This window comes from Dryobates pubescens, chromosome 20, assembly GCF_014839835.1.
Source record: "Dryobates pubescens isolate bDryPub1 chromosome 20, bDryPub1.pri, whole genome shotgun sequence".
Taxonomy (NCBI): domain Eukaryota; kingdom Metazoa; phylum Chordata; class Aves; order Piciformes; family Picidae; genus Dryobates; species Dryobates pubescens.
In genome coordinates, this window is record NC_071631.1 from 3,679,888 (window position 1) to 3,706,726 (window position 26,839).

Here is a 26,839-nt window from a genome sequence, read left to right on the forward strand (position 1 = left end):
CCTCTTTTAGAGGAATAAAACCCCAACATTACACGGACTAGACAAGCAGGGGACTTCAAGAATGAACTGGAACATAACTGCAAAATACAGCATGTCCAATCCAATTTTTCCCAGCAAAATGAAACGGATCTGGTGGAAAAATAAACACAGAACTTTCAGGAGCAGCGTCCTTGAGCAGCATCTGAGAGGGATGAAGAGATTAGAATAGATCAACCCTTTCCACCCCTGCACATCCCTCCTCCCTCCCTTAAATGCCGTCGTTAATAGAAATAAATTAGAATAAATGATCAGCCCCCGCCTCCTAAAGACAGGTGGCAGGGAAATATTAAAAGAAAGGAATAAAAATTCATTTAATGAGCATTGTTAATTAAACCTGGAAATCAAAGAGGTCTGAGTTGTGGGAATTCGGAGGGGGGGGGGAGGAGGAAAAAAAATGAAAATGAAGGGAGCTGTAGCTCGGGGCAGGAAGAGTGGAATTAAATTAACTGCGAGGTGGGATTGGGTTTGTTAATGTCGCTCAAATATCGCGGAGCGTTCCGGCGGGGGGAAGGCTCCTTCTCCGCTCGCACACGAGTCACACGCTGCCACCAATGGAAACCCCCGCACAGCACCGGGCAGCACGGTGAGACCACGGGGACCCAGTGGGGATTCTCCCCTCTTTCCCCCTCCCCCCCCCTCCCTCCCACCTCCCCCGCCATCCTCCCAGGAGCCCCATGGGCCGCGGAGAGGAGCGGACTAGTATGCGCGGCTGTCCGTCTGTCGCGACAGTGTGTCGGAGTGTGCGGGAGCATCACGGCACTACAGCCCCCGCTCCCGGGGTCAGTGGAGATAAATCCATGCCCAGTACCCGGTGCACGGTGCCCGATGCTGTGCCCAGAGACCTGGTGCTGCTGGCCTTCCTCGCCCTAGCCCAGAGGGAGGTCCCAAAGAGAGGGAGGGATGGAGGAGGGATGAAGAGGAGGAGGGAAGAAGGAATGGAGGAGGGATGAAGGCGGGCGAGAGGCAGTAGCGCTGCCTATCCTCGCTCCCCGTTTTTCCTGGCTGTGTCTCGCTCGGTGTCCGCCCTCCCGTCCGTCCCCTCGGGCAAGGAACCAGGCCCGGAGCACCCCCAGACATTTTTCTCTCTCTCCCCAGGCCAGGGCTGGGGAACTACTCTCCCCGTCTGGCAGGACGGAGAAACACCCTTGGGGGACCCCCGGGCTCTCCCGGCATCACCGGCCTCGGGCTCCGCTGCGGTCGCCGTCGGGCAGGGGCTGCAGCTGCCGCCAGGGCCCTCGCTGTGCTGAGGGCTGGGTCCCCTCTCCCTCCTCGGGCTAATAAAGTCAAACCGTAGATCATCGCTGTTGTCCCACACACCCGGGACCTCCCGGTCCTCGGGGCTCTGTCCTTGATCCTCGGGGCACTCCCCGAAAGAAATCTGAAGTGGCGAGGCCCGGGGCGGAGGGAATCCGGGGGTGACACCGGGTGACGGGGTTCTGCAACACGGGAGCGGCGGGAGCCGGGCCGCCCGACGGCGGGGAGAGCGGCAACGGCCGCGCTCCCGGGGGGTGGGGAGGGATGAGACCCCCTCGCCCCCCGCCCCGTCCGCCTCCCGCCGCCGTCCCACTGCGCCCACCGTCGGGAGCCGTCGGGTCCCCGCGGGAGCGGGCGGCGCGTTCCCGTCTCTGCGTTCTGACGCGCGCTCCCGTGGCGGCGGGCGCGCCCCCGCCGCTATAACTGGCGTGCATGGAGTCGGGGCCGGCGCAGAGGAGCGGGCGGGCGATGGGAGACGCCGCTCCGGCGGGATAGAGGGGCGGAGACGGGGGCACCCCCGGGGCCCGGCCCGCCCGGGGCTCGCCGCGGGCCCGCACCGATGCTAGTGCACAGCTACCCGGGCATGGTGAGTGTGGGACGGGGCGGGACGGGACAGCGTGGACCGGGACGGGCTGGGCTGGACTGGGCCGGGGGATCGGGGCCGGTGGGGTCCGCTCCCGCCTCACCGCCGTTGTCTCCGTCACCGCAGGACCGCGCCGAGGGGCTGCCCGGGGCACCGGCCGGGGCACGCCTGCCGCAGCTGCCCGCTCTCAACCAGGCTCCCTACGGCTCGGCCCCGCCGCTCTGCCACACGCCCGCCGCCGACTTCCAGCCGCCCTATTTCCCCCCGCCGTACCCGCAGCCGCCGCTGCCCTACCCGCAGGGCCAGGAGCCCGGTTACCCGCACCTGGGGGACCCGTACGCGGCGCTTAGTCCTCTTCACCAGCACCAGCAGCCCGCTTGGCCCCCGCAGCGCGGCCGGCAAGACGACGCAGGGCTGCTCTCACAAACCCACCGGGCTCTGGGGCTCGACCCCCGCCGCGAGTACCCCGCCGTGCCCCGCCTGCTCCACGGGCTGCCCGACGGCGGACACGGCCTCGCTGACGGCCCGCTGGGCCTCCACGGGCTCGGACACCACGGCATCGAGGATATCCAGGTACCGGGGAAGGGAAGGAACGTGCTCGGGGGATGCGGGTGTGGTGCTGTGGGGACCGAGCCCCCACCACCATCTGTGCACCCCGGGAGGGGCGTCCTCGTCTGGATGGGGCGAGCCCCGAGGTGTCCGTAGCCCCGGGCACAGATGTAGGGGCCCCGGGCCCCCGTTACCCAGGCTTGTCCGTGCTCGAATGATCCCTCCCGGACGCAGGGCAGCGGGGAGACGGGACCCCGGCCTCTCCGACCCCACGCGCCGAGCGGCCGGTGCCCGTCGGCACCGAGAGTTGCACTGGCTGATGGCTCTTGCTTCCGTGCTTTCAGGCCGTGGACGACGGCGGGATGAACCTGCTCGATCAGTCCGTGATCAAGAAAGGTAAGAGTGCGGCGGCCCAGCGGAGCGCGGCACCGGGCCGGGCTCCTCGCCCGGTTCCTGCCCTCGGGGCTCCCCCTCGTCGCGTTTCCCCCAGCGACAGCCTTTTCACCCGTCGGTACGGGCTCGCTGCTGTCCCCGGTGAGGCTCAAACGAAAGCGGTGGGTCCCGGCGGGACAACGCTTCTTTCCGCCCCCGGCCCGCCGGGGTCCCTCGGGCGGTACCGAGGCAGCTGCTTCTTTCCGGTACCGAGAACAGAGGGGCCCGGACAGGCGAACCCGGCTACCAGGGAGCCTCGGGGACCCACCCCACCGGCGGCCGCGGACGATTTGCGTGGGAAGCCCCTGGGGATGCCCCGGAGGATGCTCCAACGGGGCTCGGCGGAAAATCCAGGTGCTCCCGGTCCCAGTGGCAGCGGCTGCAGCCCGGGCCTCGCACCGCTCCCAATCGCCTTGGGCTCGGAAAGAACTGGGACAAGCGAGCCCGTTCGGCGGGGCTCGTACAGGGGGGAAGAACGCGTTTAACGGGGGTGAGGAGGCGACACGGCCATAGGAACCGGTGCTGTCCGTCACTGCAGTCGGGCGCATCCTGCATCCCACCTCGGCTCGGCCCCAGCCTCGACAGCAATCCAGTCCCACACGGCCCCTGCCTCTCCTGATTTACTGCCGGTTTTATTCCCACCTCGCTACTAACCATCCCCTCCGTTTCCAGACAAAGCCCCGCCGTTAAAACTGCTCGACTCAGTGAAATATTCTTGTAATAAAAACTTCACCAGGGCTTTGCCGGGACCTGGGGCACGGGGCCGTAATTTGTACCCCAAATTCAAGCGCTGCCCTCGGCTTCTCCCTGCGGTGCCGTACCAAAACCGTGTCGGTTGCGGGACGGGGTAAATCTGCTCCGGGGTTCGGTTTCTAAACGAAACCGCAGCCGCCCTTGTGGGCTCCGCGCCGGATTACCGGGGACCGGCTCGGTGCCCCCAGACCGGTGGCATAGGGGATTCCCGGGGAAAGCTCTGAGCCTCCAACAGGGCTGTCTCAGGGCGGCTCTCGGCCGGCCGAAACGCCGCTGAAACCCGGAGGGTTTAGGTTGCGGGGAGCTCCAGTCCCGTCCAGGTCCCGTCCCGCCGCGGCTCAGGGGTCGCTTCCCCTGGTCCGTCCGCAGCCGAACTCCCGGCAACTGCTGAGCTTCGACAAGTGGGGGAAAACCCCCCGATTGTTGAGGCTCTTTCCCCGCCGACACCGGCGGTGGTTACACGGAGGGGAGCGGCGTTCACGGTGCTTCACATCCCCCTTTTTTCCTATGGAAATCGGAATTCCAAGAACACGGCTTCATTACACGCGGCGTTTCAGTGGAGCATTAATGACCGTAATTATTTCAGCTTTAATTAGAACACACTAGAGGAGGCTCATTAAGGATCCTTGGTGAGAAAAGGCTGCAACAAGCTGCGGGGTGCGTTGGGCAGGAGGGTTAGTTGATGCCCGTGGGTGCCAGCCGCGCTCGGGCTTCTCTATCCAGAGCAACGGAAAAATTTGTCTGGAAGTTTGATTGAAGTTACAGTGGGTTTGGGGGGGTTGGGAGGTGTCTTTTATTTTCCCCCTTCCCTCTCCCCCAAACGCGCCAATATTCAGAAACCTTCGTTTCCCGTTGCGGGGATTTTGTTGCAGTTTAGGGCCACGTTGATGCCCATTTTTAGTTTACTTTTTTCCCCTTTTGGGATAAAAGTAAAGAAAGGAAATAACCCACGTGAAAAGCGGGGCTTGTGGTGCGAGTCTACAGTCCCTGTCCCTTCGGATTATTTCTCTCCCCACTCTGATTCTCTGATGTTTTCGCTTTTGCTCCGCTGTGTTTGGGATGAAGATATAAAGAATGTTTTGGGGAATAAGGGCAGTTTCGGGGGCGATGCACTGCGAGGGTCCCCGGCTCTGCACCGACTTTGCTGGAGCAGCCGAGCAATCGATAAATCCAAAGCGAAGTGAATTTGGTTTAGACGGAGAAGCCAAGAGGGGGATTTTCTTGTAGCGGTGACTGCACCGGGGCCCGAAGCCTGAACGGAGGCCCGGGCAGAGCTCCGGCGTGGCCCCAGTCCCGGTTCACCGGGATTTCGATTGCCGCGCTTCCCCTGCAAGATATGCCCTAAAACGGGAGAATTCGTCTCAAAAAGAAACCATAGGGAATTGTAGAAGCTGTAGCCGGGGTGGAGGATCCCAGATCCCGCCGCAGCTCGGGCAGCAGCCGGGCACCCAGGCCATCGGGACGGGTCCCGGGCGACAGCGGGCAGCGCCGGGTCAGCGGAAAACCGAAGCTTTCCTCCGCGTCGGGGCAAGAGCTGCGAGCAGGACAAACACCTCTGCCCTTCGCCCGAACTGGGCTAATTAATCACTTTGCAGTTAATTTAATTTATCTAATGTGTAAAACGGCTCCGGTTTTACCCCGCTACGGCTGCTTTGAGCTGACTCCCGGAGCTGCAACGAGGGAGAGAGCTGAGGCCGGGCTGAATTACACCCCAGGATAAAAAAGCATTACAATATCAGAGATTTTATCAGATCAGAGCAGTTTATAGGGCTGGAAGCAGGGAGGAGTGCGGTGGGCAGCGGGTTGCTGCCTGGGGGTTAGCGAGGGGAAACGGCAAAAATAGCAGTTTTGTCCCAAATTGTGCCGAGCTCGCACGTACCACAGCGGGGTTGATTAATCCTAGAATTCCTGATGCTGTGGCCCTCGGACAGAAACTTGAGTTCAGTCTATACGAGTGAAAACATAAATCTCTCCTTAATTAGTTGCTGGGATACCGTTGTCCTGCTTCGACAAAATATTAATTACCTGCCCCGAATCCCCACAGCCACCGCTTAACTCCTCTGCTCGCAGGCGATTTAATTCAAGGAGCCCCAGTTAAAACCAGCACTAACTTGGAGGCTAGGGGCTCGTCCCCATGGTGGGGAGCTGTCATTGTAGATGTTCCCCCGCCACGAACCGGCCTCCGTAGCGGGAAGGAGCTGCCCGGAGCCCGCAGCCGCAGCCGCTGCCGCAGTGCTCCTGGCTGAGTGTCCGCCTCTGACCCCTTTTCTTCCATGGAATTCAGGGGGTTAGCAGCTCCTGTCGCTGAGGGAGATTTATGGGGAAATCTGATGGGTGCAGGGTCTTGGTACACCCCGGTTGGGGTGCATTTCCCGAGCTCCGTTTGCTGGAGGTGGCCTCGGATTTAGCCAGCGGTGGAAGGACCAGAGAACGGGGGGACTGGGAGAGGAGAAGGGGAATACCGGCAGAGGAGCATGGCAATATCGGGAGAGAAAGGAACTATCAGGAGAGAAGAAGGGGGTCTGTCGCCTCAGCGAGGACTCCCCGGGGACGCCCCGGGTCTCTGTCCCGAGGCTCCGTCTCGGGGAGTCGGGGGAAGCCGCCTCCCGGCTTGGGGAACGGAACGGCGGGGCAGAGCCGGCCTGAAAACAGGCGGTAAAAAACCCCAGTTTCCACTGTAACTTTCTTGCCTGGCTCCGGTTCGTTATTCCCAAAGGCTGGAGGCGTTGGGATAAGCGGAAAGCCGGGGCCGGGGTGCGTCCAGTTCGGCTGTGAGGTGGTGGAGGGGAGAGGTGGGGTTGCACTGAAATCTGGGAACAGCACTAAAAAACAGGGGGTCAGTGGCCCGGGACCGGTGTGACAAATAGGGGCTGTGTTTGGTTTGGGAATTAAATGGATGAAATCTTGGGTAGGGCAGCAGAGCTCGGTGAATCTATTTCGTGCACACATTCGTTCCCTCTCCCTCTTTTTCAAAGGTGTTTCAGAAATGTCTGTGTCCTTTCTTTCGTTGTTTTATTAGTTTCGAGGTGGTTCTTCTAATTTGTTCGTTTTGCTTGGTTGGTTTGGTTGTTGTTTTTTGTTTTGTTTTGTTTTTAATTATTTTTATTATGATTGGTTTTTCCACCCAAACGTTTGTACAGCACCTGGAAGATCTTTCACTTGAAAAGAGCAAAATTAACTCTGAAAAAGTTTAGTCCAAGGCTCTGCTTACTTTAAGCTGCAGCAGCTACTGAAGGCTTCTGCTCTGTTCACCTGCTGCTTGGGCTTTAGGTGCTAGGGACAGTGATGTGAAGCCCCTGAGCAAGTCCCAAGCACCATGCAGGATGAGGAGAGGATGATGTCCTGTTTATGAAACCAAGCGTAGCACTCGGTAGCTAAAAATCCTGCAGCCCGGTCATAAAATAAGGAGAGGTTTTATTGCTTTGACGTCCGTTCAGGCTCAGTGGAAAGCTTCTGATGGAACCTTTTTATTGCAAAGAAAACCACAAATCTCTCTCCCTGGAGCCTGGGGACATGTTGGGTGCAGGAGCAGCCCCAGGTCCTGCTGGAGGTGGCTTGGGGTGAGCCGTGGGGGCCCTGTGAGCCGCAGAGGCCTGCGCACCCTGCTTGCGGGCAAGCGTTTTGGCTGCAGCGTTTTACAACCTGGAGTAAAGGTGGAGCAGGGTGCAGCTCATGCTGGCACCCAGGAGTACATGCCCCATGGGTGCTGTGTGGCTGGTGAGGACAAAACTTGCCTGGCCTGGTGCTGAGGCAGCAGGATTTGGCCACTGCACTCTCCCTCCTGTTTGGGACATGGTTAAAACTTTATCCAAGGGTTTTAGGCTGCTGCAGAGCGGTGGTGTGAAGGCTTCTACTCAGGAATGTGGACCTGTTTGGCTGGCTGCTGGACAGACAGACAGATGGAAAGCTGTGCCTCGGAGTGCTCTGAGCCCACAGTTAGGAATATGGCAAGAAGTAGCTGTCACTGCTAAAGAATGCAGCAGAGGAGGGAGACTGAGACCAAGATCCTCAGCTCCACCACATGCGAGCTCCAGGTTTTGAAGCAGAATCTCTCCATGGGCTCCACATGTTGGGCTGCTGGTGGCAGTGAGGTGCTGGCATGGTGGCAGTGGTGACATTTCTCCTTTGTTTCAGCACAGAGAGGAGCTGAGCTGTAAGAAATGCTGCATGAGGCCAGATGGGGCTGGAAAAAAAATTAGAAACCCTGAAAGAATGGTAGATTAGATAAACCTCATTTCCTGTGATGAGCAAGGTAATAAATGAGGTCACCCCATAAAACACCTGGGGCTGTGAAGAGACCTCTTTTATAAGAGTGTCCAGGGCCGTGGGTGGAGGAGCTTGGGCTCCAGCCAGGTGCAGGGTGCTAAGCCGGGCTGGCAGAGCCCTGCTGGCTCTCTGCGGCTTTATCTGCTGTGGTAGTTTGCCTAAGTGGGAAAAGGGGCTCACCTGGGACAAGCTGGGTCTTGACTGGAGGCTTTGCTGCCTTGGTGCTGCTCACAAAAGCTTTAAAGTTCAGACAAGCCCTCGCAGACACCAGGAGATACCAGCGCTCATCCAAGCCCCGTCCCACCTCCCGGTGCAGCCGCTGCTCCCTCGCGCACACATGCATGCGTGGCAGGAACACCTACTGATCACGCAGCAGGACTTGAAAGAAAGTTTTTACTCTGAACTGCATCCAGATCACCATTCCTCCATCAAAATTCTATTTTTTAATGTCCCATAATTGCACCAGGCTAAACCCAGGTGTGTGTTCATGCGAGATAACACATGCGGGTACCGGTGAAGGCGCTGGGCTTTGTCTCAACCTCCCCGCTGCCTCCCAGGCATGTGTTATCTCCAAGTTTCATGTACCTTGTCATGACTTACTGTTTAATTAGATGTTTTTAAATGAATTTTTCTCCCCCCTTTGTTAGAAGCAAAAAGCAGTTCTGAAAGGGTAGGTTCGGAAAAGCCAGCTTGGGTTGCTTTTATAGCACGAGGCTTCTGAGTCAAACCAGCAACTTACTCATAGAATGGTTTGGGTTGGAAGGGACCTTAAAGATCATCCAGACCCTGTCATGGGCAGGGACACCTTCCACTAGATCACATTGCTCAAGGCCTCATCCAAGCTGGCCTTCAACACCTCCATGGAGGGGACATCCACAACTTCTCTGTGCAACCTACTCCAGTGCCTCAACTGTAAAGAATTTCTTCCTACCCTCCGGTCTATATCTGCCCTCCTCAAGCATCAGTCCATTGCTTCTCGTGCCCTACCACAACAAGCCCTTGTAAAAAAAAAACCCAAAACTTCATGAAGTGAACCCCAGGTGTGGCTCCTCCATGGGCACTGTGAACATGCTGGACTGGCTCTGGAGAAACTCTCAATTTCTGGGGCTGTGAGAGATTTCTGCAGCTTGGTGCTTAGCTGCTGCAGAACCTGCTGGTGGCACAGGCAGCGTTGCAGTCACCCATGCTGTGCAGTAGAGCAGAGGCAAATGTAGACCATTCCTCCCTGTTTAGCAGTATTCCATGATAGATGATCTCAGACAAAAACATTTGCAGTCTGTCTTAATTATTTGAAGAGCCTAAACGAGGTTCTCTGAAGTTCTAGACTAGCACCTTAACCACAAAACCATCCCACCCTTTCCTGTGTGATCCTAGGGAATTACTCACTCCTCCTGTCCTTCCATTTGTTTGTTTATTTTAATTCTTCATGCAGGAACCAATTAGTAAATGTGGATATAAAGCATGGAGCTGCTGCTTGCTCAGATTTCATCTCCATGCCTGGTTCTGCCATGTTTGGGTATCACCTTTGCTTTGGAGAGAGGTTAAGTGTTGTGGCTTGGTGGAAAGGAGTAGGGAAGCACAAAGGAGTCAAGGAGGAGTTGCTAGAAAGCTGCCCACTGCAATTAAACACCCCACAGCACAGTGTGGCTGCAGCTCAGGAGCTTGGGGCTCTAGAGCAGGGCAAGGGGAGCTGTGAGCAGGTTCATCTCTGCAGCCTAAAAAGCCATGGCAGCTTCTGTGGCACATGCTTGGGATTCCAGCCAGGCTGAGTCTCCCCACCCTCTATCTCAGGCATTTATCTGGCATCAATCACCCAAGTGCTGAGGCGCCAGGGAGCAAAGGATTGGGTCAGGCCCTATTCCTTCCGGACTGGTCAAACAGGTCCCAGGGAGCAAGTGGTGTCCCCATTGAGGTGGTTGTGTGGGGGTGGCAAGTCTCCAGGTTTCCCTGGGAGCCCCAAGATGGGCCCATGCACTCGGGAAAGCAGGGCTGGCAGAGTGGGAGCAGAGGATCTGAGCAAGGGTATTCAGGGTGGCTTCAAGAACAAGATCCAAGTTAAGCAGAGATGAGGACAGTCATTGGGGAAACATCAGCAGAAGGTTTTGTACACACTGCAAGCATTATGTCATGGTCACCCCCACACTCCCATGCAGCCAGCCAGACTCTCCTCATGCTATTTCTGTGGCTGGTTGGGGTTTTACCCATAGAGATGTGGACACTGCTCCTTCCCCATGGCTCCTTCCTGGCACCACGGTGGGTCCTAGAGAGGTTTCTCAGTGTGCGTCCTGGCCGGGGCACGGTGCTGTCCGGGCTCAACATGTCTGCTTTGCTGGACATCCTGCCAATGTACAGGAAAAATCTAAGGTGTCTTCTGAGTAAGGAGAAGCAAGACCATTTTGTCTGTGATGGTGGACAAGTGGTGCCTCTCCCAAGGTGATCCCTGGTGATTCCAGCAGGCAGGTGAACTAAGACTGAGAGCACTGCCGAGTCTCCGATCGAATCCCTCCCGCACGGTCCTCAGATCAGCAGCAAGTTCTGCAGGAAGAGAAGTATTTTTCCTGTTATTATTCCTGCCTAATCTTTGCTGAAGGGTCTTTTGCCCTTCAATAACCTAAACAACATTTTAACAAATTGATAGCAACGCTGCTGTGGCTTAGGCAGGATCCGGTGCCGCTCGCACGAGACACTGCAGCTTTGTTCTCCCTTTTCAGATTATGTAGATCCAAAGCTGCACAAATTCAGGCTCTTCTATGGGGAATAGAGGGAAAAACCTCTCAAGCATGTTACTGGAAAATGGATTATACTGTTTAAACACATAAAGATCCCGTAGACTGGTTGCCAAAATGTAATGGGAGTTTGTGCTGCTAAATGAATAAACCTGTGATGGTTTCTGCTACAGGGCACTCGTGGCTGAGCTGGGATGGGGGTGACATCAGATGAGGCACTTTCCTTGTTGTCAGCATGGAGCAGAGCAGGTTTCCAGTCCCTTTGGCTTAAATTCTTGGGTTCTCCCATTTCAGTTCCTTGCCTTCACCCACACCTGGGTGCTTTGTGCCGTGGAACACAAAATTCTAACCCAAGCACATGCAGAGCTGCGAAGGTCCAGGCAGAGCAGGCAGGGACTGAACTGAGTGTTAACTAGTTGTTATTTTTCTGAGGTAGGTATGAAAGGGCTTAGCTGCAGAGCCAGAAAACATTCATTTTGAATCAGGGGGAGTTAAATAATCTGAATGACCTCATTAAACTGACCTTTCAGATGAAGTCACAGGGGTAGGAGTGAGGAGGGGCCAGGGCTGTGCCATGTCAGTGTAGCTCTTCCAGCAAGCAGCAAAACCCATGAGCAGTAAAGACCTGCAGATACACTTTGGTGTTCAAAAGCAGGATCCAAATCCTTTTTCATTCATTTCCTGTGAAGCTTTGAGCACTTGGGGTTCACTTGGTAGAGGAAATGTTGAATGTCCTTGTTAGGAAGACATTTGAATGTCTTCATCTCTGGAATCATTCAAACCCCACCTGGACGCCATCCTGTGCAACCTGCTCTGGGTGAACCTGCTTGGGCAGAGGAGGTTGGACTAGATGATCTCCACAGGTGCCTTCCATCCCCTATCATCCTGTGATTCTCTGATTTTAATCATCAATATTTGCTGCTTTCCAGTGGGGTATCACTGAGGTTGCTGCTCAGGTTGCTGCATCAGAGGCTCCCAACCCATCAAATATGAAGCACAACAGGGACACGTGTGGGAGCTCACAAGAACCCAATGTGAGCAGCTTCCAAGAACTTCACAAATATTTGAGCAAGCAGACACATTTGAGGCCAAATCAATCCTAAATAGGAAAGCATTAATTGAAATTATTAGTTGCATACCACTTACTAATCCTCTTCCCAGGTGGGAAGGAGCACAAGGTGTGCTCACAAAAGCCTGAGCAAATTTCGTTGTTACACTGATTGGCCATTCCTGCCAGGACACGATGTGCTGAGCATTTCACTGAGCATCTCCTTAACTGAGATGTTGTAACCACCAGTCTGGAGGAGGCTGAACCTTCCTGCCCCATGAAACCAACCTGAGGCTCCCCAGGAGGCACCTGCAGTGACACACGGCCAGTGCCGGGTGAAACAGAGGCACAGGGGGAGAAATGCAAGAGCTATCAGCTGGCACCTTCCCATTCAGTTCCTAACCTAATGTATTGATTTGCATGGGAAACAAAATGTTAAGCACAGGAGCTTTGCATAGGCATGGGACTGCTCCTGATTAGCTTTCTCATGGGAATGGCTTGAGGCTGCCCGAGTTGTACCCCTGCTCCCTCTTCCCTTCCAAGTGTCCGAGATGCATTTACCTATCAGGAGTCAGCAGTCTGGAAAGCACAGAGATTTACAAAAAAAAAAAAACAACAAAAAACCCCAAAACCCAAAACCAACCCAAAACAACAACCCCCCCAAGATTCTTTCCATCCTTCCATTTGAAAAAGCCTTGGAGCTGATTTCCTAGAGAGGCTTTGACATGGGGCTTCGGTTCAGGTTGTGCATTCGAGATAAAGAAAATACCTGTGTAATCCCCTCGGGGGAGAAAGGATAATTACAGACTGTGGGGTTGAAATATAGCTGATGGCACTGACCTCCTTCCCTGGACCATCAATAAATACCTCTCTGCTGAAACACCAGGAAATGGAAGCAGCTGAACTCTGCTGCACCTCCCCAGTGAAAAAAAAAAAGGGCTTTTAAAGGGACGGTCGAAGCAGTTGCCTCTGGCTCACACCCACATGCAGATCCTCCTTTATGTATCTCCATCTTGTAATTTACATCAGAGACATTCAAACCAAGGTTAGATGAGTTCACTGAAAGCTCTTCCTGAAAGAAAGCAGCAATCCCCTTGCCTTTCTGGAGCACTTTCATCAGGGGCTACTCACCAACCTCCGTCAGTCAGAGCTTCCCCACTACTGCCTAACCCTAGCCACAGGACACTCCCCAGCTACTGCAGGAACAAACCGGGAGGCTCAGGGCTGTCTCCACTCCACCTGCAATGTCCTGGAAGCCAAACCTCAGCAGCTGCAGCAAGGAGCAGCCAGAAGAGGTTTGCACAGCACAGCTGTCCCCTTGCAGGGCAGCACAACTTGTGCCTTCTGCAGACTTTTTGGGGGCTGCCCTAAACCCACCGCGACGCCCAGTGTGGCTGAGCTGGCCAGCATATGGCCCTGGAGAGGAACCAGGATCTGAGATGCTTTTGGGATGGTTGGAGACAGCACTGTGCCTGAAGATGAGCGATTCTTTGTCCCAGGTAGCCCCTAAGAGGATTAGCTGATACCCCTTTAAAATGCAATCTAAGCTGTAGCACACTCCCACTTCTGAAAGGGATGTTGCAACAAAAGCTCTGATATCCAGGGATTCCACGTTGCTGAGGAGGAGGATTTACCTGTAATGCATCTAAGGAGAGAAGAAAACAGACTTGTAAGACAGGCAGAAATTTGCATCTCCCCTCTGGACTTGTTTCCCCCCCCCTCGCAGCACCCCAAGCTCCAGCTGGAAATGGAACTGCACAAATCCCACCACAATAAACAACTCAGTGCCCAAGTACCACAAATTTCCCTGCTTGCAGATCCTTTTGCAAGCAGGCAGCACATTTCTCATATGGAAAGGAGCCACTCCTTCACCTTTTTGTAGGTAAAGTCTCTGTTGCTTTCACCCCACAAGGCACTGGGGTGCTGTCAGGCCCTGAGCATGGGCATGGTGGTCCTGCAGCTCCCAGCAGCACCCAACACACAGAGCCTGAGCTGCAGATTCACCTTTTGCACTGAATTATTTACATCTAAAAGTGGTGGTTTCCGGGAATCACAGTGGCAATTTCAGACACAAATGTTTGTGGACACAAAGGAGGAGTGTAAGAGCTCATGGATGTAGCACCATCACCCTGGACCATGCAGGAGAGGGGAGATGAGGCAGGAGAGGGAGGATGAGGCAGCAGAGCAGGTGGGTGAGGGTTGTTCTGTGCTGAAGCTTGCTGGGGAATAGCAGGAAATTCTCCAAGGCTTTCTAGCTCCCTGGCCAAAAGCTTTTGAAGAATGGGCTTCCTTTGCTCCTCCATTGTACCTGGAATTTAAAAGTCAAGAGATCAACCTCTGCAAATCAAAACAAGTGTCAGAAACTTTGTGCTTTGTCTTGGGACACATGGAAGACAAAAGGCTCCTTACTCTGTTCACCACAGTCACAGTGGTCAGTGGTCCTTCTCTCACTCTGCTCTCTGGTGTCTCCTGAGCAGCCCTCACTTCTAGAAACAAGGTTGTGGCATCCCATCACACCTCCAGCAATGCTGGATGTCAGGACCTCATGTCCATGGGGATCACCTTTCCACACCTGTCTGCCTCTCCAAGGAGCATCATCACACCCCATGCTTAGGCACTGGACCAACTCCTTCTGGCTACATTTCCCACCTGGAGAAATCTTTCATCCAGGGATCACTGGGCAAGTTTTAATTGGGCATCCCAGCATCCCTCCCAGGTAGATATTATCATCCCCACTTTATTGATGGAGACAGTCAAGCCCAAATTGGGGACATGACCTGCCTGGTGTTGTAAAACAATTCTCCAGCAAAGCAGGGAGCCAGCTGCAGCCAGCTCAGCCCACCCCACTGGCCTTCAGCTGCCCCCAGGCTGCTGGGGACACAACCACACACAGGCAGGGTGCTCTGCAGCTCAGGAGAGCCAAGGGATGAAGCCCTTGGTGTTCTGAGAACCCAGGATCTGGCGCTAAATCACTCACTATGGATCAAGGATTTTCAAGTCACAGCAAGTGGAGTCGTGTGAGTTTCATTGACAGCCACACCTGAGGGACAGTTAAAAGCCAAACTGGAGCTGACTCAGCACAGAAAAAGCATCTCAGATGGGAGAGCACAACCCTCATGGATTCAAAGGGAAGACAAAGCCACAGGTACCCTGCTGCACCAGAGCCAGTGACTCGTGCTGGAGTTGCTGTCACCAAAGCACCCCTGAAACATGTCGGATGCTGCTCCTGTACCTGCCTGGCAGCATTAAAGGAGGCAGCAAGACGTTGAGCTCTGGGGAAATGTTTCCTGTGATGTTAAGCAGCTGAAGCGAGGAGAGCTTCCCTTCCCAGGTTCAGCAAGACACCATACAGCTCATACTGAGCACTGCCACCCTCAGCAGCCAGCTCCAAGTGCAAGAGCAGCACCATGAAACAAGATGCTGCAGGGACAAACATTCCACAGCATCAAAAAAAGTCTGGAGTGATCAAAACAGAGGCCAGGCTTAGTCAGCCTTTCAGACACCAGTCAGCCTTCCAGATGTCAGACAGCCTCTCACTCCCCATATCCAGTTCTGTCTTTGCCTTGAGGCTCCTCCTCCGAAGCCATCGGAGCACCCAGCTTTCAGGAACAGCCTTTCCCCACCTCACCCTGCATTCTCTCATCCATCACACAGCCTGCAGAGCTCACAAGGGCCAATGAGGAAATAATAATAATGATAAGGGCAGATAGCAAAGCTGGACACCAGAGAAAAAGGCCTCACCCTCCCCAGTGGTTTTCTGAGCAGCTGCTGAAATCCTTCTTCCTCATCTCGATCTTTCTTTGGCTAAATCAGCCCAGAAAGAGATAGCAACCTGTGTCCTGCCCTTTATAGCTTGCTGGGAGGGGCTGCCCCAGCTGATTCTTGTCCCACTCATCAGAAATGGCTGGAGGGAGAGGGTCAAGCACCTGGGCACAGGGTGATTTGGGCACAGTGGTTTGGGCACCAACATCTAACCCTTCTCCTTGGCCCATGCACTGTGCCAGACTATCACTGTAGGAATGAGCACCTCTGGGGGTGTGGCTGCTCCCCTCTCTCCCCCACTCCCCTCCTGAGTGGGAGCTGAGCCTGCCCAAGCCCCTGGCATGGATATGAGCAGGGTGACTGCCAGCTCACTGAGAGAAAGGAAGAGCTGTGTATGAGGAAAGGCAGAGAGTTGTCTTTGTTCAGCCTTGAGAAGAGAAGGTTTAGGGAAGACCTTATCACCATGGACCAGTACATGAAGGGTGGCTACCAGGAGGATGGAGACTCTGTTTTAACAAGGAGTCCCATGGAATAGACAAGGGGTGATAGGGACAAGTTACTGCTGGGGAGATTCCCATTGGACTGCAGAACATTTTCCCCCATGAAAACAGTCAGGGATTGGAATCATCTCCCAAGGGAGGCAGTGGATTCCCCTACACTGAGCAGTTTTAAGATTCAGCTTGCCAGGGTGCTGGGCCAGCTCATTTCAACTTCTCTATCACCTAGAAAGGTTGGACCAGGTGATCCTTGGAGTCCCTTCCAGCCTGACATTCTGGGATTGTTTGATGTCCTGCCCCCACGCTAGGGACTGGTATCTCCTTGTGGCTGAAACCAGGAGCCCTCAGCAGAGGTGTCCAGGGCAATGCCATCAACGTGGTATCTCTGTTCCCAACCACAAAGCACCGTGTGGGGCTCAGATGGAGCCTTGCCTGGCTGCTCCTATGCTTGGGCACCAAGTGCCTCCCCCTCGTGCCGTGGCTGTTGGGCACCTCACCATCAAAGCCCCATCCCTGGTGGGTGTTCTGTCCCTCTGTCCGCAGCTCGGCCAAACCCTTGGCACGGGGCCGTGCGCGGCAGCAGGCGGCGATGCCCGGCGGGGCCAGGCGCCTGCATGCACCCAGCTTGGTCTGGAAGGGTCGGGGTGCCCCCGGGGTGTTGGGCTGGCACCGTGCCCACCCGCAAGGCTCTGATGCTTCCTTCTTGTCTGCAGGCTGGCTCAGGTGCTCCGATCACCTGCTGCTTGCGGGAACAGGAAAGCAGCAGCTGAAGATCGAGGGGGACTTTTGGTTTACTCAGATGACAAGAGACAATTTTGGTTCCCCCAAAGCCAAGGAAACAAAGCTGTCAGGCTTTAATGGTAGCTTGTCTCCCTCCTGCAGCATGTTTATGGGCAAACAAGCTGCAGATCAGACCAGGCAAACAGCAGCAGGTGAGGCCAAATCACAATGATTAATAATTGATGGCAAATGTGGCTGTGTTTATTGTTGTTGTGTGGAGGCAACCTTGTCTGGTGGATGAAGCACTGCTCTGGGACCCCAGGGACGGCTCAGTCCCCAGCGCTGCCGCTAACCCCTGTGTGATGCTGGGCCAGCTGCCTGCTCTGCTCTTCCCTCTGCACCCTGTGCCCTGCTGCTGAGGGTGCCAGCTCCCCATGGTACAGGTGGCCTTGTCCCACTTGCATGTGCCAAATGTGATGGGGCTCTGACCTCGGCTGAGGCTTCAAGGCAGAAGAGCAATGTCAACGTTCATGCCCACCATGGGTGCCCAGTGCCTTGTGGTTTGCTTGTGGGATGGAGCAGGGTAACCTGGCTGCTCTGGGCAGCCACCTTGGCAGTGGCAGGCTCTGGGTTACAGCTTAGAAAGGGATTTGATTCTGACAGTAGCATCATTCCTAACAATGCCAGTCTGTGTTTCAAAGGTGTTGTGGTGTCTTCATGCTGTGCATCAGCATCCATCTCAGCCTTCCCTCCACCCTGCCCGGCACCTCCCGCACGCTGCCCGTGGGGCTGCTCTCAAACACACCCCAGCTGGGTCACATCCATCTCCAGCCTAGTTTGCCACAGGCTCCACACTGGTGCCAGCTGGGTTTGCCTCCTCCCCAGTGCCATGGCCTGTGTGTGTTGAAGGACAGCTCCATGATTCCATCAGTCTCCCCTGCATGGCTGCTCGGTCCCTCGTGTGTGCACAGCTCCCCAGCCACGCATGCGGCTGGAGCAGGCTCCTGCATGACTTTAGGCATGCTCAAAATCCGTGTGAGTTATGCAGAGCTCTTCCTGGATCTGCAACTGCAAGCAACACCTGCTCTCCAGGGCTGGCCTGGTTTGGGGGTGGCCAGAACCCCCACAGCTGCCTGCCTGGCCCTGGAGTCACACACGCCCCGGCAGTGGTGCGGGGAGATTTGTAACACATGCTCTGACTTCTTGTTTTAAGGGTGTCTCCTAGAGACAAACATAACCTGTTCTGGGACTGTGGAAGAAAGCTTTGAAGTTGCTGCTTCCTGGAAATAGCTCTGGTTTCCTACACCTCGTGGTGATCTTCCCATGTCTCTTCTTCCCCGACCAACCCCTCCACCAACTGCAGTCACGGCAAATGCCAGCACCGCAGCAACTCCAGCAGGGCACCAGCTCATCCTGCCCCTCAGCCCCCTGGCTCTGCACCAGTTCCATGCTGAGAGGAAACCTCCTGTTCCTCAGCTCCTTTCCATTCACCTTTTGGTCTTGAAACATCAGCCATTTTTGTGGAGCATGCTGGGGTTTTTTTATTGCCACGCTCCCAAGTTCTTGGGCTGTTCTTACAAGATGCTGATTGTAAGCAGCCTCTAATAGGTCCAACCCGTGGGCCCTCCCCAGCTGTTGGGCTTTCAGTTTCATTTTGGGGATGTTTATTTCCTTTTACTTACTGCTTACTTGCAGGAACCCTCTGAATATTCACAGTGAGATCATTACTGTGGGACCACAAAGAATGCCAGGGCTGAATCCACCTGCAGTGGAGGCATTTTCAGCCCTCTTTGGATTCTTTCTAAGCCTGGTTGCGTGGGTTTTTTTCTCTCCCAAGTTAAATCAGTCATTACTTTCAAAACATAAAAGCCAAAGAGATTTGGCACAGGTTTCAGCCACAGTTTGAACCCCTAAACCTTTACTGTGCCTGAGAAGGTTTCTCACTGGCACGACACTGGGAAAACCTCTGCCCACTTCAACCTGCAAGTGATGCCACGGGCATGATGTGCTGCTGCAGTCCCCAGTGCCCATCCAGCCTCCTGGGTTCAGTCTGGAGAAGAGAAGGCTCCAAGGAGACCTAATTGTGGCTTTCCAGTATCTTAAGGGGGCTACAAGAAAGCTGTGGAGGGACTTTTAGGGTGTCAGGGAGTGATAGGACTGGGGGGAATGGAAATAAAAGAGAAATGGGTAGATTCAGATTGGATTCAGATTGGATGAAGTTGTTCCCCATGAAGGTGGTGAGAGCCTGGCACAGGTTGCCCAGGGAGGTGGTGGAAGCCTCATCTCTGGATGTTTTTAAAGCCAGGCTGGATGTGGCTGTGAGCAGCCTGATGTAGTGTGAGGTGTCCCTGCCCAGGGCAGGGGGGTTGGAACTGGCTGAGCCTTGAGCTCCCTTCCAACCCTAACAATTGTCTGATTCTATGACTTTTGCCCATTAAGTAAAAGGAAGCCTGTGTTTGGATTTGATCTTCTCAAGCTTCCTTTAAGACAGAGATGATGATAGGGTTAATCCCAAAGCTGAGGTCAAGAAGATTCTTCCCACTGGTTCCTGTGGGCACATAGTGGCAAATACAACTCTTGGCCACCCCAGCATCTCCTGGGTTTTACACAGGGCATGATGGTCAGGGCTCAGCCCTGCTGGTCCTGTCCCACAGGATGCAGCCATGCAGCTGGGATGAAGTTCTGATCTTGTCCTGGAGTCAGGAGAGGAACACACCCTGGGTCAGCATAACATGCCCATGCTTCACCCTGCCAGCCCACCCAGCATCCATAGAAAGCCCAGAGGAGACAGGGAGGGGAAACTGGTCCCAAATCCAGGCAGCAAATGACTGCAGACAGTCATTAGCCTTCCAGACCAGCCCAAAGCCTTCACTTCCAATCCAGCAGAGCTGGGAGGAATGGGGACACAGGTGAGAGCAGCGCCCAGACCTCTTCCATCTTTCTATAGTTTGGTTTCCTCTCCCCATTTTTCTTCTTTATTGAGCAAAACAAGGAATGAAGTGAGCCACCCCAGCACAGGTGGCAGTGAGAGGGTGCTGAGGGCTCGAAAGCTGCCAGGAGGGTCATTAAGCAGCTCCCCTGGCTCTGGAGTCTCTCAGTCATGGTCTCCTCTTCTCTCTCCCTTCTTTGTCTCCCAGTGCCCATCCCCTCGAAGGCCAATGGCACCACCATTCCCACCCTGGCAATGAACAAGGATGGCCTGATTGGAGGGGTGACGAATCCCAACGAGGTCTTCTGCTCCGTGCCTGGCCGCCTCTCCCTGCTCAGCTCCACCTCCAAGTACAAGGTGACCGTCGGGGAGGTGCAGAGGAGGCTCTCACCCCCTGAGTGTCTCAACGCTTCTCTCCTTGGCGGAGTCCTCCGCAGGTAAGCTGCTCCAGAGAGCCCTGGGACAGCCTTGGGACAGCCTTGGGACAGCCCTGGGACAAAGGGCTGCAGCCAAGCAAGCTTTGTGTCCACCCCCAGGTCCTACCTCTGAGACTGATGGAGAGGAGAAGTTCTGGTGTGCGGGGAAAGAACATTTCTGTTGATTTTTGTTCTTCCCTTTCAAACCCAAAGGCTTAAAGTGGGATTAGTCATTGTTGGTTTGACTTTTATTACATTATCTTTTTGGTTTTTTTTCCCTTTCCTTGTTTTTTTCAGAGCAAAATCCAAAAATGGAGGCCGGTGCCTAAGGGAAAGGTTAGAGAAAATTGGACTAAATCTGCCTGCGGGACGGCGCAAAGCTGCCAACGTCACCCTGCTGACCTCCCTCGTGGAAGGTAAGGCTCACTCCCCACTCCCATGGAGGATGGGAGGGTCCTGAAACTTCCATCTGCAGCTTTCCACAAAGGAGAGCACTCAAAGCACGGTGATCACCGTGGCCTCAGCCTGGGAACGTCCCCATGGCGTGCATCTCCACGCACAGCTTCTGCAACTCAGACATTTCTCTTGGACCACTCCTCGCCTGTGGGGAAAAGGCATCCACAGCCTGGTGGGGCTGTGAGCTGCCTTTGGGCTGTGTCCATGCCACTGATCATTGCCATGAACCAGTTTTGATAACACTGAGGCAGGGTCACAGGAAGCAAAGGCCAAAAGAGCCTGAATAAAGCTGCCAAGAATTTTGCAGCCCTTCTGTGGCATCCTGTGCCAGTGTAGGACAGAGACTCACAGAACCCTTAAGGCTGGAAAAGACCTTTGAGATGATTGAGTCCAACCATTAACCCAATACTAGCAAGTCATCTGCTAAACCATGTCCCTCAGAACCACATCTCCAGGGCTTTTAAACACCTCCAGGGATGGGGACTCCACCTCTGCCCTGGGCAGACTGGGCCAGGGCTTCACAAGCTTCAGGGGGAAGAAATTTTTCCTAATATCCAACCTAAACCTCCCCTGGTGCAACTTGAAGCCATTTCCTTTCACTCTATTCCTTGTTCCTTGGGAGAAGAGACCAAGCCCTACCTGGCTTCAGCCTCCTTTCAGGGAGTTGGAGAAAGACAGAAGGTCTCCCCTCAGCCTCCTTTTCTCCAGGCTGAGCACCCCCAGCTCCCTCAGCTGCTCCTCACCAGCCCTGTTCTCCAGACCCTTCCCCAGCTTTGTTGCCCTTCTCCAGACCCACTCCATCCCCTCAATGTCCTTCTTGGAGTGAGGGGCACAAAACTGAACCCAGTATTCAAGGTATAGGAGGAGAATCACCCCTCTGGTCCTGCTGTTAACAGTATTGTCATTGCCCTTCATGGCCACCTTGGCACACGTCTCAGGTGCTGCTGACCATGCTTTGTGCAGCACTGACTGTTCTCTCAGGGTTCCATCACCACATCCAGGTCAGTGTCTTGTCTCATGTAAGAAGGAGATGTTTAGAGCCTTGTTCTCAGCCAAGGGAGCCACGGAGGGGATGCCACTCAGCTCTGAGGTCTGGCAGGTGAAGGTCCGGTTTGTAGCAGCTGCCCTCGGAGCGTGGGGTTAAGAGCTGAGGCATGGAGGAGGTGCTGAGGGCAGCACAGCCTCGGCAGGCAGCACCCTGCCCCTGGTGTATTTGCTCCCCTCCCACTTTCTGCACCGTGGAAATAAGGATGTCACCACCACATCTCGGGAGAGAAAGACCTGGGACACAACATGATGACAGCCCCCGACTGCCTCGGAGCTGTGGAATCCATTGTGTCTGCACCCAGCCTGCTGGAGGCAGCTGCCTGCAGTTCCTGAATAGAAAATCATCTCCATTGTTGGCAGCAAATTAAATGAGCCGCTTCATTAGGCCGAGGTTGTCACTGAGGGCAGTTGGTTGGTGCTGAATGAAAGGCTGATTTCCATCAGGAGAAAAGAAAGAGAAGAGTGAAAGGGAGGAAGAAAGGTCCGTTTTGATTTCAGGTGCCTGCTGATGTTTTGGTTACTCCTTACCAGCTCCTAGTAAACAAAGGAGTGGTGCCATGTGTGCCTGATGGGTATCACCTCCTCCTGCACAGAGTGTTCTGGTGCTGGGAGGTGTTGCACCAGGGGAAGGTGCTATTGCCTGGTCATCACTCAGCATGCAGACACTGGCTTCTGCCCCAGGCACCTCCTTTCCCGGGCATGTGCTGTCTTGATTTCATTTATTTTCTCCCCTCTGCCTTGCCAATGCCTGCTCATTTGAAAACCCCACTGATGGGCTTTGTCTTACACTGACCCACAGCCATTCCTGCAGAACAGGGAGTGCTTAGTCTGGAGGAGGCTAAGGGGAGACCTCCTTGCTCTCTACAGCTCTCTGGAATTAGCTTGGAGCCAGGTGGGGGGCAGTCTCTTCTCCCAAGAAACAAACGATGGAACAAGAGGAGATGGTCTCAAGTTCTATCAGGAGAGGTTTAGCTTGGAGATTAGGAAAAAATTCTCTACTGCAAGAGTGGTCAGGCATTGGAACAGGCTGCCCAGGGAGGTGGTGGAGTCACCATCCCTGGAGGTGTTCAAGAAATACGTAGACATGGCACTTCAGGGCATGGTTTCGTGGCCATGGTGGTGTCAGGTTGATGGTTGGATTTGATGATCTTGGAGGTCTTTTCCAACCTTGATGATTCTCTCTTATAGAGAAGGAGAACAGGAGCCCAGGGAGCACTATGAGGGCTGTGGGTAGAAGGGCAGCTTCCCTTGGGAGCCCTTGCCATGGATACCCAGCACTTGCTCTCTCCTGGATACCTGCTCCATGGGAGTAGCTGCAGCCTGGACCCAGGGGATCAGTAGGGCTGCATTTCAACTCCAGAAACATCCTTGAGCTCTCAGAAAATTGTGTGCATCCAGACAGGCTTTTGTGGCCTTTCTCCTGCCTGGCCTCTTGCCCCACCAGCACTCTCCTCCAACCTTCTCTTCTCCCTTGGGCCCTGACTTGCTGTGGCTTCAACACCACATCCAACAGCTGGACCCTTTGTCCCCTCCTCTGAAACCTCTCTAAGCAGCATCCAAACTGCTCTCAAAGCACTCAGCTGTGAGGACACCCACACACAACTCCTGGCTGCAGGCTCAGCTCTCACCATGAGATCACACAGCTCATTTAGTGTCAGCAACTATTAATTTCTGGGTGTTCTTTGATTAGTATTTTTTTTACACACAAACAGCTGCAGTTGTGACTCTCTAGCTTTACCTTGTTTGCTCCTTCTTTGGAGGAGGAGATGAAGTGGAGATCGTTGTTGTTATATGGGAAGCACAGACACTTTCCCCCCTAAGATGGCTTCACAGACAGCTGCAGGAGCTGAGCAGCCTGTGGTGGGATCTAGGTTAATGCTATCAGGATGGATGGCCTCATACATAGGAGCAGCAGGGGGGCAGGGGGAGTCAAATTAGCTCTGCCTGCCCAGCCAGGATTTCGGGTGCTGGGCATGATCAATTGCCATCAGCTCGGATTATTTCCACAGGGACGCCTGGAGATGGATCAATTCCATCAATGGGTGGCACGGCCAGGGGGTGATGGATACGCTGCCTGCACGGCCAGCCCCAGGGCCCCTGCTCCCTGCAGGGGGATGCAGCCCCCTTCCTTCTGCCTGCTTCTCACAGCCCACTTTGTCTGGCGGTCACGGGGCTAAGGTCACTTTTTCACCCTCCAGCCCCTGTTTAAATCTCAATCTGGGGAGGCCAGGCAGGAAATTTTGGAAGAAGCAGGGAGAGAAGGATGCAGTGAATGAGAAGCATGGCTGCTGTTCTTCCTTTTGGAGGAGCAGCCCAGAGAGGAACCCTTCATCCCACTTCAGCTTCAGCACCCTCTCAATGCTGATTTATCATAGAATCATGGACTCTTAGGATCATGGAAGCACAGAATGATGGAATTATGGAGTCACAGGATCATGGAATCACAGAATCATAGAACCACAGAATAATAGAATCAGGGAATCACAGAATGCCAGGTTGGAAAGGACCTCAGTGACCATCTGGTCCAATCTTCCTAGCTAATAATGTAAGAGCTAGCAAAGGAAAGAACCAGCTTCTGTTTAGAGTGGGCAAGGGTTCATTTGGACCCATGTAGATTAATTGTCTGACTGCTGAATATAAGAAACTCAGAGTGATGTCTCTGCATCAGCCCCAGAGCAGAACTCTGGGGTGGCAGCTGAGAAAGGAAAGTGCTGCAGTCCCAGCAGAAATGGACCACCTCAGGGGGATGGCTGAAGGTGCTACAGAAGGTGTTCCCCTCTCACACAGGCACTGACACAGCTTGTTCTTCTGTCCTGCTCCTAGGAGAAGCTGTTCACCTGGCTCGGGATTTTGGGTACGTGTGTGAGACGGAATTCCCGGCCAAGGCGGCGGCAGAGTACCTGTGCCGACAGCATTCCGACCCCACGGAGCTCCACACCAGGAAAAACATGCTGCTGGCTACCAAGTGAGTAGGAGAGGGACATGAGCCACCATTGTGCTACGTGCCCACAGCCTGGAAGGGCAGCATTGGCTCCAGAATCACAGAATGCTTTGGGTTGGAAGGGACCTTTAAAGCTCCTCCAGTCCAACCCTGCTGCAGCCAGCAGGGACAGCTGCAACTAGAGCAGGTTGCTCAGGGCCCCAGACAACTTGATATGGAATGGTTCCAGGGATGGGGCACCTCCCACCTCTCTGGGCAACTTGAGCCAGGGTCTCACCACCCTCAGCATGTAAAATCTCTTCCTTCTCTCTAGTCTAAATCTCTCTCATTTGGTTGCAAACCATCGCCCCTTGTCCTGTCACAACAAGCCCTGCTCAGAATTCTGTCCCCAGCTTTCTGATCAGCCCCTTTTTGTCCTGGAGCTTGCTCTCCTGCAGGGAAGGGATGGCTTCACAGGCTGCATGCAGGGGGTTGGACTAGATGACCTTTGGAAGTCCCTTCCAACCCAGACCATTCTTCTCCTTCTCTTCTCCCCTCCCATCCCATCCCATCCCTATACACCAAGGAGAAGCACAGCTGGGCGGGTATGCTCCTACACAGGACAACTTCGCCTAACCCCAAGAGAACCTCCCTTGACCTACTGGCCACACTCTTAATGCTTCCCAGGATGCCACACCACACGTACATCCCTGCAGCTCCCCCCCAGCATTTCTGGTAACCCCAGCCTCTCTCTTTCAGGCAAATTTGTAAAGAGTTTGCAGACTTGATAGCCCAGGACCGCTCGCCGCTGGGGAACAGCCGCCCCTCACTCATCTTAGAACCCGGAGTCCAGAGCTGTTTGACTCATTTCAGCTTGATAACCCACGGCTTTGGGGGCCCAGCCATCTGTGCAGCACTCACAGCCTTCCAGAACTACCTGGTCGAGTCCCTTAAGGGGCTGGATAAAATGTTCATGAACAGCACAGGGAACGGGCACACGGCCGGAGACTCCAAAGCGTCAGAGAAAGAAGTGAAGCATCGGAAATAACGCCCTGGCCCCCTCCCTCTCCCCACTGGGAGCTCTCCCTGGTTGCACTGGAGGGGGTTAAGACGATCCAGTGCACTGTTTGCGGAACTGCTGCGTTTGAACTCGGGAGGGAAGTCATCAAGAGAACAGAGAAAAGACAAAAGAGAGAAGATTTAAAGAATTTAAGAAGCAACCAACGCTGATGGACGCAGGGAGAGTGAGGGAATCGGCCAGGTCGATGGCTTTGGGGGTTTGCCTTTTTTGTTTTGTTTTGTTTTAAATCGTGGAAGCAGGAAGCCAAGTCATGTGCAATTTTATTTCGTTTTGTTTTTAAAAGACCCATTAGTGAAACCCTGACACGCTCCAGGAATCTGTTCCAACTGAAAAACTGAGAAGAGCAAGCAAAAAGAGCCGCATGGATGGAGGGAGCAGGAGCAGCAGAGGGCAGGGAGCTGGGCCGTTGGCTCTACCTGGATTTATCAGCTGCTTTTGAGAGGCAAACACAGAGGAAACCTCCCCATTTCCCCACCTACAGCCCAGTCCTAAAGCCAGGCCAAGAGAAAACTGCCAGCAGAACTGCTTTGGATTTAAAGCCGTTTCAGACTTCGTTTACAGTTTGCAAACTGAGATTCCAAGTGGATTTCCCCCACCCCGGGCTGAGGAGCTCTGAGCTGCACCAGAAGGGCAGGAGCCATCCCCATACCCAATGGTTCCTAGGGCAGGAGCTGCTCGAGGAGCTTCCCAACTGCTGTGGTGCCAGCTGGGGAGAGAGAGAGTGAGAGAGAGAGAGAGAGAAAAGAGCAGGTGAAGTTAAACCCAGGACTAAATTAAACCTCCACAAGCTGCAGATAACAGCCCACACAGTTTCTAACCCGGATAAACGATGACTAAAGCACAAGGAACAGAACTTGAACCAGGCCAAACTGAACTGTTCTAAATCTGTATATATTTATTTATGTGTAATTAAAATCTGAAAGTTTTAAAATGTCCAGTGCAAGTTATTTATATCAAATTGAAGGGGGGGTGAGGGGGGGGAGGAGGGGGGAGGGAGGGAGGGAGATTGGTTTTGTTTTGACTTGTTTGGTTTGGTTTGTTTTGCCTTTGGTTTGCCCCCCTTTTTCTTTGGTTTGTTTGTTGTTGGTTTTGGGGGTTGGGTTGGGGGTTTTTTGTTTGTTTTATGGGAAAAGATGAAAGTCTCTGGATTTTTCTGCCATTGGGAATGGGAATGGAGTTTTGGATACACGAAACTGTAGCATGGACAAGATAGGCCGTGATGAGGATGATGAGGATGGTGATGACTTACAGAAGTTCTGCAGGATTTTGTACTTGCTGTCGTTTCTCTTAATGCTGCAATAGATGTACAACACCCACACCACGATGTCATTCTCATGATCTTAATAAACCTCTTTTTATTT

At 54.2% G+C, this 26,839-nt stretch overlaps 1 protein-coding gene across 3 annotated transcripts; it reads left to right on the top strand.

The window, feature by feature from the left end:
* Positions 1 to 1,736: 1,736 nt before the first annotated feature.
* On the top strand, positions 1,737 to 26,061 carry TFAP2E (transcription factor AP-2 epsilon). Of its 3 annotated transcripts, none has more exons than XM_054170579.1 (8): positions 1,737 to 1,879; positions 2,003 to 2,449; positions 2,770 to 2,821; positions 16,623 to 16,841; positions 19,728 to 19,995; positions 20,272 to 20,390; positions 24,301 to 24,442; positions 25,157 to 26,061. In XM_054170579.1, the coding sequence occupies exons 1-8, from the start codon at positions 1,853 to 1,855 to the stop codon at positions 25,443 to 25,445; spliced, it is 1,563 nt and encodes a 520-aa protein (XP_054026554.1). In that variant the 5' UTR covers positions 1,737 to 1,852; the 3' UTR covers positions 25,446 to 26,061. The 3 variants fall into 3 exon arrangements, with proteins under 3 accessions (XP_054026554.1, XP_054026555.1, XP_054026556.1); XM_054170580.1 differs by having other exon boundaries at positions 19,767 to 19,995; XM_054170581.1 differs by lacking the exon at positions 16,623 to 16,841 and having other exon boundaries at positions 19,767 to 19,995.
* The last annotated feature ends 778 nt before the right edge of the window (positions 26,062 to 26,839 follow it).

Bases quoted from the DNA above. Each gene is read 5' to 3' on its own strand.
- TFAP2E (XM_054170579.1), top strand. From the start codon at position 1,853: ATGCTAGTGCACAGCTACCCGGGCATG. The intron at 2,822-16,622 runs GTAAGAGTGCGG...TCTTGTCTGCAG, and splicing joins TCAGTCCGTGATCAAGAAAG to GCTGGCTCAGGTGCTCCGAT. The intron at 16,842-19,727 runs GTGAGGCCAAAT...GGAGTCTCTCAG, and splicing joins GACCAGGCAAACAGCAGCAG to TCATGGTCTCCTCTTCTCTC.